The sequence below is a fragment of the Pteropus vampyrus genome, unplaced genomic scaffold, assembly GCF_000151845.1.
Source record: "Pteropus vampyrus isolate Shadow unplaced genomic scaffold, Pvam_2.0 Scaffold115, whole genome shotgun sequence".
Classification (NCBI taxonomy): domain Eukaryota; kingdom Metazoa; phylum Chordata; class Mammalia; order Chiroptera; family Pteropodidae; genus Pteropus; species Pteropus vampyrus.
In genome coordinates this window covers 5,510,297-5,520,253 of record NW_011888896.1, presented here as the reverse complement: position 1 = coordinate 5,520,253, position 9,957 = coordinate 5,510,297, and the positions used below count along the sequence as shown (strand labels likewise).

Sequence of the window (9,957 nt, the reverse complement as noted above, 5' to 3'; positions counted from 1 at the left end):
TTTTCTCTGCTATACCATTTTTCCTCTCTACTGGCAGTTAAAATACAATCAAACAGGCTATTTGTGGAAGTGGGAATAAACTGAGGGGGGTGTAGTAATCTGCTTCTAAACCATGTAACTCCCCTGCCCCATCCTTGTTGCCAAAAACGCCAGTCTAAGGAGGTAAACTATCCAGTTCAGAATATACTACCCTATTTCCAGAAATAGATACTGCCCGCAACACTTCAATTTGATGGCAAAATATTATAATTTATCATTAAGCTATTTCCCTCACCCACTCCCCACCCCACATAACTCAACATGGAAAAGAATCTGGGTGCATGTCTACTGGTTGAGCAGGAGGATGACGTTTGCATATACATATATGCATATACATACAAGTTTATTTAAATGAGCGAATCTACACTTTCAGAGGCCGTTTGAAGCATCTTATAAAAAGAAAAAACAATTTAAGCAAGAGGTTAAAAAAGTTTTTCAGACCCAAAGGCCATTTAATACAATAAATCCTACTTGGGTAGTTTAGCAAACATTTTTAAAACCCACATCCAACGGACTGGTTAGTATTGGATATACAGATTTGGTTTCAAAGCTGAAATGCCCCTGGTGTAATAGACCCTCTCATGAAATTCAGTTATTTTATATTATGCCATAAAAAATAGGGACGCATATCTATTGAAACTTAAATATTAACTCAATAGGCTACTTGGTGATATAAATAGGGGGAAAAAAGTGGTCATTAGAACTAGGAATGAAAAGACTATGACACCAGCCTATCTTGAACTGCAAAGGATGTTAACATCTATCCTAGAATCTAAAACAGGAAAAAGAGTTAAATATTCCACTCCATATAGACCCCATCTGGCCCAAATGATCCCCCAAGGAGTATACCCCCAACACATGAGGTTTACTAACCACCTGCTACAGATGTTACTATGTCACTAATTAACAATGATCACAGAAGATGTGTCACACCAGAGGTTTTGCTATTATACACAATGTATTGGTGGCTGCAGGAATCTTCCTCCAAGAGCTGTGGTCAGAAGGCACACTGACAAAGTCCATGCCGCTGGTCCAAGGAACCACAGCTAAGGGACAGGAGCACTCATTTACACCGTAGCTCTCTCTCTGGCATGCTCCCCACTCTAGTTAGAGGGGCTGGGATGTGGGGGGACAGTCCCAGCCAGGTGCTGCAGCCACCTACTCCTGGGCCTCCTTGCGGGTCAACTTGTAGATCTCGGTGGGTCCATCCACATGAGTGATAGTGGTGGTGAGCTGGAGTTCTTCCCCACTGTGGACACCCAGATCACCTGAAACAGAGTTTTTGGTGTTAGACATATTCAAGGAGGAAGGAGAAGAAAGCTGGGGTTCATCTGAGTGACAACCACTCAATGCCAGCAGCCCTCTTTCACATTCTGAGCTTATAGAGAAAACCAGGGCACAAGCACCTAGGGTTCAGTCTCAACTTTTTCACTTGTGCTCTGCAATAATTTCATCCATTTTTGTCTCTCAGACAAGAGATAGTAATGAGAGATGAGTCAGCTTACTGTTTATATAATTTGTAGTAATTACTAACACTTAATGAGACCTTACTTGGTGCCTGACGCTATTCTCGATGCTTTATCTTTGATTATATTTAATCCTCACAAGAGCCTTCCAAGGCGGCACTCTGATCATGCCAACTTTATAGATGAGGAAACTGGGAGGGAAGTAAGGTGACTGACTGCCTCAGGTGGTGGAGAAGACACATGACAGAACCAGGAACTAGGCTGAGGCAGGAAGGCTCCTGCTGTGGGCTAGGCCAGCACAACTCCTCTCCCGCGATAGGAGGGCAGGCACGTACACACTTGCTGTGAACAATTTACAAGGTGGCTATGCCACTTGAAGCCAAACAAGACCTGCCTATTACCAACAGATTTGGTAGGTTCTACATATAACGCATTTAGGAACAATTAGGGGTTTTCTCTCCAATGAAAAAGTAGCAGAAATGTGTTCTGAATTTTCTGCTGCCCCCAGGATTTTGTCCACAATGCCACTGTTTTGATTATTCCACACATTGGCCTTGCAGGGTGCTTGGTCAAAGCTAGTTCTGGATTTGCATATCTGGGTGAGCCATCAAAAGTTCAAAGCCAGTTTCAAGATGTGCACGTCTGAGAGTCACCAAAATTTCCAAGACCTGACTACCCTAGTAAACCCATTAGCACCTCTGAGTGCTTACCTAAGGAATCCCTTTCATTGAAGACTTCTTAAGAATTGACACTAGAATGTAATTTTATTCAGGTTTTGAACCAAAGATGCTAATTCTTTAAGCTTAAACTGTAATTCCAATTAGCAGGTCCTAGAAAATGTGTATGATCTTACAGATCATTTGAAGAAACAGCCAAAATGAATTTGGCTTCTTCGTTCTAACGGATATCTACACTATAGTGCTTATCATGTGCCTGACACTATTCTAAGCACTTTACAAATATTAATACATTCAATCCTCATCCCAGCCCTTTGACAGAGGTGCTATTATCATCATTCCCATTCTGTTAATCAAGGATCTGAGGCACAGAGAGCCTAAACAATGTGCCCAAGACCTAAGCTTGTAAAGAATAATGTGGGATTCACATGAGAGCAGTGAGGATCCAGCATCCAGGCTCTTGACTTTTAGGCTACATTGGCTCTTTGTAAATGTTCAAATGAGACTGCCAGCAAAGTATAAATCCATATGCAATGCATTACAGTCATAAATATATACATACAATAATTTGGATGAATTATTCAGCATATTAATTTTGATTTTCCATCTGATGAAAGAGAATTTAACATACAATATCAGTGCATTGGTAGTAAGGAGAGCTGTTATATATTAGTATTTCCTGTATGCACTATTAGGGTCTTAGCATGCCCTGTATTTTGTGAGGATGTGAAGACAGTGAGGCTCAGAGAGGCAATTAATTTCTCTAATATGATCCAGCTTCCTCGCAGCCAAGCTGGGATGAGGACCTGGATCTGTGGGACTCTGGCTAGCAAAATCTATGATTCATGTGTGGTTCTACTATAGCTGGAAGGCCAACTTTTTCCCCTTAGGGAATGAATGTGGGAAAATGGCAGTAACGTGGCAGGAATGGGGATCCCTCCATTTGTCTCCAAATTCCCTTGACTTCTATTCCTGCCAAGGTCTTGCTCCATTTGTTATTCTCCCTCTCTCAGCTCCTGCTGCTCTGGGAACAAACATGCTCAAAGTCTCTTCCCATCCAAGACAAAAAAAAACCCCCAAAACACCCTTCCAAAAATGTGATACATTTCTTACTTAGAGGGGAGGGGAAGAATAAAAGGAAAAATGGTATGTTAAGAAAGGAAAATGAAAAAAATTCTTCAGCTTGCATTAAGCCTCTCTGGTTATAACGTCAATTTATCTCAGCTCATTAACAATAAAACGCAGGCTTGTTTCTTTCTAACCATTGCAGAATGAGGTCAATCTCTGGCATTGGATTTAATCTCAAAGGACTATCAATGGATCCATATTTATGGTATTACGGCCACAGGTCCGTAGCCGCTACTTGATTCTGATTCTAACTGCCTGGAATGCATACTGGGAACCCAGAAAGCTACATACACTTCATATAGCTACGTAAGCACAGCTTCTAAAGACTGGCAGCATTTTAATGACCATCATTTGTGTATCTGAGACAACTTTAGTAAAAAGAAAGAAAACTGTGAAGATAATTCTAAGATTGCAGAATTTGGGAGAGACCAGCACGTGGTCTTCTAATATTAATAAGGGCTACCTTATTATTTTGTCCTCAAAACCACTAAACAGATTAACACCCCATTACCCAGATATGGAAGCCACAGAGGTGCCACACCGTGAGTTTATGTTTGTTTCTCAAGGTTATACAAAATATATATTGGAACCAGCATTCCAAACCATCTGTGTCTACCTCCAAAGGTTATGTTCTTTCCATAACATTCTTGACTTCATCCTTTTCTGTGAATTTTTTTCTAGTCCCACACTGACCTTCTTCCTGTTCACCTTCAAAGCTAAGCTCAAATATTAACTCCCTGTAACAAAGTCCCTGGTTCACGGCAGAATGAGAAAATCAACAAAGAGTGTGATATTTGTAAAGCTAAATTATTCCCATGCAAATGACTGTTGTTTAAGATTACATCCTTCCTACATTTTGAGTGTTAATAAAATAGTGGACGGTAGGTTTTAAAATTCTTTTTTCTTTTCTAAAGAATATAAATACTTAGCAAAGAATATAAATACTTTAGCACTCATTAAAATACTTTAGCACTCAAAACTTGTCTGGTATAGGCTAGTCTAGCTCCTCCCTGCTGCACTCCACATAGCTAGGTCCAGCCTATTGCACCAGTACTGGTGTTCCCCACTGGGGTTTAGGGCCAAACCCTCAGCTAGAAAACAGGTATGCCTCAAGATGACTGGGCTTTGGTGATCCCTTCCAGGGAACAGGGCAAAGTGGCCTTGGTGGGACAGGGTTCAGAAATCTTGAGTCCAGCCATCTCTCAAACCCTTTCAACTATTAAGGTGGTTTATACCAGGCTTAAGATGAGCCATTTCCCACCCCACCTCCATAGTACCTACAGATACTCAATGCCAGGCAACTGCGAGGAGGGCGGACACAATAAATCTAGAAGTTTTGAGTAAAATCTTAGTGTTGTGGAGTGAATTGTATACCCTCCCACCACCAAAAAAAAAAAAAAAAAAAAATTTGTAGAAGTCTTAATTCCCAATACTGCGGAATGTGATTATATTTGGAGATGGGTAATTAAGTTAAAACGAGGTACTGGGACGGGCCCTAATCCAATATGACCAGTGTCTATAAGAAAAGGAGATTAGGATAAAGACACAATGAGAAAAGACCATGTGAAGACACAGGGAGACGATGGTGGTCTATAAGCCACAGAGAGAAGCCTTAGAAGAAACCAACCCTGCTGACACCTTGATCTTGGACTGGAACTCTAGCCTCTAGAATTGTGAAAAAATAAACTTCTGTTGTTTAAGCTTCCCTTTCTGTCATTATTTGTTATAGCGGCCCTACCAAACTAATACCTTAGGAAGCAGGAAGGCCCTCTCAAGAAGGTGACTGAAGTAAGAGCGGTGTCATAGTAATTTTAAGACTCAGAAAATATGATTTTTATTGCCTGAGCAAGAAAAGATTGGGTCACTAGTAGGACAGCAGCCCTGGGAAAGGCAGTAGCAGAAAGTGCCTGACTACAAATAGTAGAGCAGGAGGTGCCAGGCTGGTGATGGCCTGCCATCCGTTTCCCATCTTCATTAAGAAATGGGAAAAAGCTGTCGAGATCCACTTCAGAGTCTGAGTCCAGCCCCGGTCATAAGACTAACTCCACCATTGCTCACAGACATCAAGGAGAAGCCAGTCTGGCCATGCGTGAGTCATCTGACATGCAACCAGGGGAAAGACCTCAATAAAAGGCAAACACTGTCAAAGCCTCCTGACTCAAACCAAACAGGTATTGAGGCAACAAAAGCCAAAGCCACCTTTCCTGTGAGACAAGCAGCAGGAGACCTTAGAAGCCTTCGGAAGTAAAACTGACACAGTATGGTAGCTAAGCTACCAAGATATGAACCCGGGGTTGCTACTGTGGCTTCCAGCAGAATGAGTGTGTCAGAAAGGAGACATATAATGTGAATAGAAATAGAAAAGAACCATTTGGCAATTAGAGTGTCTCCTGTTCTCTGTGTCATAGACATTCAGTCAGGAATTCCGTTTCTTTTCCCAAAACCTTCTGACCAGAATTCTACAGTAGAAAGAACAGAAAAATGAAAGCTATTATCGAGAATCGTCTGACTTCATAACCAGCTCCAACCTTTTTTTCCCACGTGAATTAGTGACTGAGGGGGTTGGGACAGTCTGTCGTGTGTATAAGGCATCGATGTCGTACCCCTTCACTCTAAACTAAGAGTTAACATCTGTCTGCTGCAGTTTGCTTCAGCCTGGTTATGGAAACAGGTAAAAAGAAGAACTTCAATGAAAAGGCAACAAGAGCAGAGTAGAAAATGTGAATGGTCCTTGAGAGAAAGAGGTCTAAAATATCTTTGCTAAATAAAACAAAATTATATGTATATTTGTATATGCGTGTACACATACATAGACATAAAATGATTACATATAGACCTATATATATGTGTGTATATACATATGAATATATATACACATAAATTTATGTGTACATATATCTATGTGTATATAAAATGATTGATGTGAACGTGCTTATACCACCACTGCAGCTATGGTAAATCAACCAACAAGAAGGAAGCCAGAGCTCCACATCCCTATTGCACGAATCAGCTACTGAAAACATGAAAATAGTCCAGGTTGGAGCTATCTCGTCATATCCCCCGTTTCAGAAGGCAGCCAAATAAGTATTGTCTCCCAGACCAGGAAATTGGCATCCTGAGAGCAAGGACTATGTCTCTGTCACTCCTTCGGACTTCACATCACTCCATCTTACCAGCCTAGCACAGAGCTAGGTACTGAGCTGCTCAGTGGTTCACTTCTAAGGGTCACTTTCCGACCTACACAATAAAAGAGAAACAGAAAAACATGAGAAAAAATGCTCTTTGGAAGCCGACCCTCTCTTTGAATCTGCCATTTGCTTTGTTTCTCTTTGTTCATTCCTTGACCAAAAGGGAGACACAAAAAGTCTATGCTCTCTGCTTCCATTTCCTTCCTACCCTCTCTCTCGTGACACTTCTTAGCATCTCTCTCCACCTCCCAAGTGAAACCACACTTCTCAATGGTTCTTTCTCTTTCCTCATCCTCTTTGGCCTCTGCTGTATCAGAAACTGCGTTCCAAGTTCCTGGAAATGAGCTTTTTCTTCTTCCAGAATCCATCTGCGAAGGCAAGAAGCACAACACACCTGGGATTCATTCTTTATAGCAAGAGATCTGAATTTTTGGATCTGGACCTTATAAGCAAGGAGTAGGGGAAGGAGTCCAAACCATTTTAAAAATAAAAACTTTCCACAAAAAAGGAAAAGGCTTGAAAGCCTGGGAGAGAAGAAGAAATGTCATCAGAGACCCAGAGAATTTGAAAATACAGTGTATCCCCTTCAGAGTTTATTTTTCTAGGTTTCCTCGTAATATTCTAAACTAGCTCTTTTCAAGGAGCTTCAAAATCTTGGCAAATGTGCCATAATTCCTAGAAAACGTTGTGTGGTCTGGCGGCCGATGAAGACATGAAAGTGAAAGAGAGTACAGAAGGAAAATGATCAGAGAACCCAACATGGAAGCGCCCCCTTCCAAATGCACAAGGTCACAGCACCACGTAAGAGCAAGGGCACGGCCAGCTGACAAGGGCTCATGGGCTGCTGTGAAATCACAGCTGATCATGTCACCATCATAGAACTGCTAAATTGTGTGACTTTTGTGTTTATGATCAGAAGAGGGTCCCAAAAGAATCTGCCCACTCAACTGCTTGAAGAGTGTTTTTCAACAGGGGCTCTATTGGCATTTGGGGCAGGACAGTTCTTACTACAAAGAGCTGTTTTGCTCATCGCAGGACATTTAGCGTCCCCATAATCTGGCCACTAAACGCGAGTGGCACGTCCCAGTCACAGTGACATTCTAAAACAACCATGAACATTTCCAAACACTACTTAGCAAAATATTCAGGGGACATGACCTCCTGTTGAGAACTATCTTCTGAACTTTCTGTGAATTGCAGTTCTAGTTGTCTTTGATGAAAAAATAAACTGATGGGGAGCTGATCAAGTGCTATTGCAAGGTTTCAAGCCTAGGAGGGTGACTGCTGTGCAGGCAAAGTCCTAAGGGAAGCTGCCTAACACCTGGCTGCAACTCAAACATCTGGCCCAATAGGTGGCAGGCAGTCATCTTGCCTCTGCAGGGTTGGCCACAGCTCTGGCCATCTTACGTGTCTGAAAGTGCTGGAGCTGGGCAAATTCTCACTAGTGTCTTGAAACTCCTTACCTGTGACAGAATTACCCTTTGGGCTTCCACTGTATGACAGGAGGTGCTCTTCTGCCCCTTCCTGCTAACAGGAAGAAAGAATTCCATGGTTCCAAAAGACTTTAAGAGATCACTTATAGATGGAAGAAGTGGTACCCAGAGAAATTAAGCAGTTTACCAGTAGTCACATAGCAAAAACAACCAAAATAGTTTATGTACATGAGGTGCCATAGCACAGGTCAGTATTCAATAACTATTACCCATTAAAATGATCATTCCAACATCCATCCCAGGAAGTCCAGCCATTGCTTAATGTGGTAATTCCCTGAAAGGCAGGAGCTCCACCTTTTGGATTCCTGCTTAATACCCTCAAGTCAAAGACAGGTCCATGTGGTTCCTGTCAAAGTCCAACAGTATGATCATGAAATGCATTTGAGATTCTTCTTCATAAGCCCAGAATCCATTCCTGCTGGTGTTATGGAGGTCCACTGTCAGAGAGGCTACATGCTTCCATTTTCCATGTGCATAGTAAAACCCTGAGTACTAGTAGTGGAAAGTGAAGACTCCTTAGTTCACAAGCTTTCTATATAGGAAGTCAATCAAACCAAGCGTTGGGCAGCTGGGCAGCTAAGCCAAAAGTCTTCTCTCTTGCCCAAGACCCATGGCCAAAGATGGACCAGACAGTGAGTGTGACAAAAAGCAAAGAGTAGGAAGGAAAAGAGGCCTGATGACTAGGATGCTCTTGCACAGAAGTGGAATGTGTAGTACTGGAGAAAGACGGTGACATTGAGAACATTCCTCTATTGGTGACCTTGGCACAGATGCCCTCCTCCCTGCTCTATATCTCATGTTATCACCCATCTTCTTTTACTTCTCTCTCAAGATCACTGGCTTATCTGTGATATATAAAAGCTAATCTAGAACTCTTATTTCTAAAGCATTAATTCACTCAACATTTTCAAAGCATCCTTAAAATACCAGTCCTTGCTCTTAAGGAGTTACTGTTCCAGCAGGAGAGAAAAGGGACAGGCAAGGTCATCCACATCCACATAGTGAGTACTATGTGAAAAGTGTAATCATGTTCCCTTCAGGCATGATCCTTAGAAGACTCGTTGCAAATGATACACTGGCTGGAAAAAGGGTTCCAGGGCCAAATGTTTTTAAAATTTGGGGAAATACTGTTACCCCTGGCCATTTTAAAAGACAATACACATTAATGTACTAAAGGCACTGATGTCTTACGGTAAAAACTTCACTAATGTGAGATAAAAATCCAATGATTCTCAAACTTACTTGACTACTAAAACCTATCAATATCCCATGGCAATAATACTCTATTGAATGTAATTTGCTGAACTCCAACTCGGGTGATCAGGAAAAGGTTTCAAGGAGGAAGCATTCTGAATGGGCCCAAAAGATGCGTAAAGTTTTATCAGGCCCAGACGGAGACAGGATATAGATCCATTCATTCGGCACAAGCTCGCAGAGCACTCCCTCTGAGCAAGGCCAACCCTTGGTGCCACGACGGACAGCTGGTCTTAAGGGCCTGGTTTCTGCTCTGAGGCAGAGTGAAGGGCACTGGCTCTGAAATGAGAAAAAGCATTTTCTATTTGGGGAACAGCAAGTATGTGGCTAGGGTAAAGCAGATGTGAAAAAGAGAAGAAAGAATAAGGGTGGAGCCAAATAGTGTAGAACTAAGTATGCAAAGAAAAAGGAGCTATCAGATCAGATGTTTACCAGGCCACCTATCCCAAGTCAACAGCACTTGCTTAGGTAGTTATCTTCATTTCTTTCTGCCATGGCTGATAAGAGAATCCCCAGGCCAGCTCTTCCCTTCTTTAGACCTCAGTCTCCTCATATATAAAATGACCAGACCGGCTAAGTTCTCTAAGGCTCTTTGCAGCATCAACATTTGAGACAACACATACCAGCCCTTGAGGAGAAGAAGGCTACGAGGACAGGAGAATATCTATTGGTTTGGACACGTGTCAACAGCCTTGCAGAAAAAATGAACGGG

At 42.0% G+C, this 9,957-nt stretch overlaps 1 protein-coding gene across 3 annotated transcripts in view; it reads right to left on the bottom strand.

Annotated features, from left to right (window-relative positions):
- Positions 1-344: 344 nt before the first annotated feature.
- The window catches only part of WLS (wntless Wnt ligand secretion mediator), a 94,700-nt gene continuing 85,087 nt past the window's right edge, over positions 345-9,957 (bottom strand). Inside the window, exons 12-13 of one of the 3 annotated variants that reach the window (XM_011365724.2) lie at positions 6,484-6,547; positions 345-1,307 (exon numbers count right to left, since the gene is read on the bottom strand). In XM_011365724.2, the coding sequence (XP_011364026.1) occupies positions 1,304-1,307; positions 6,484-6,547 (68 nt within the window). In that variant the 3' untranslated portion in view covers positions 345-1,303. Of the gene's footprint in view, positions 1,308-6,483; positions 6,548-7,061; positions 9,525-9,957 lie in introns of those variants that run through there. The other 2 variants (XM_011365723.2, XM_023533919.1) reach the window with 2 other exon arrangements.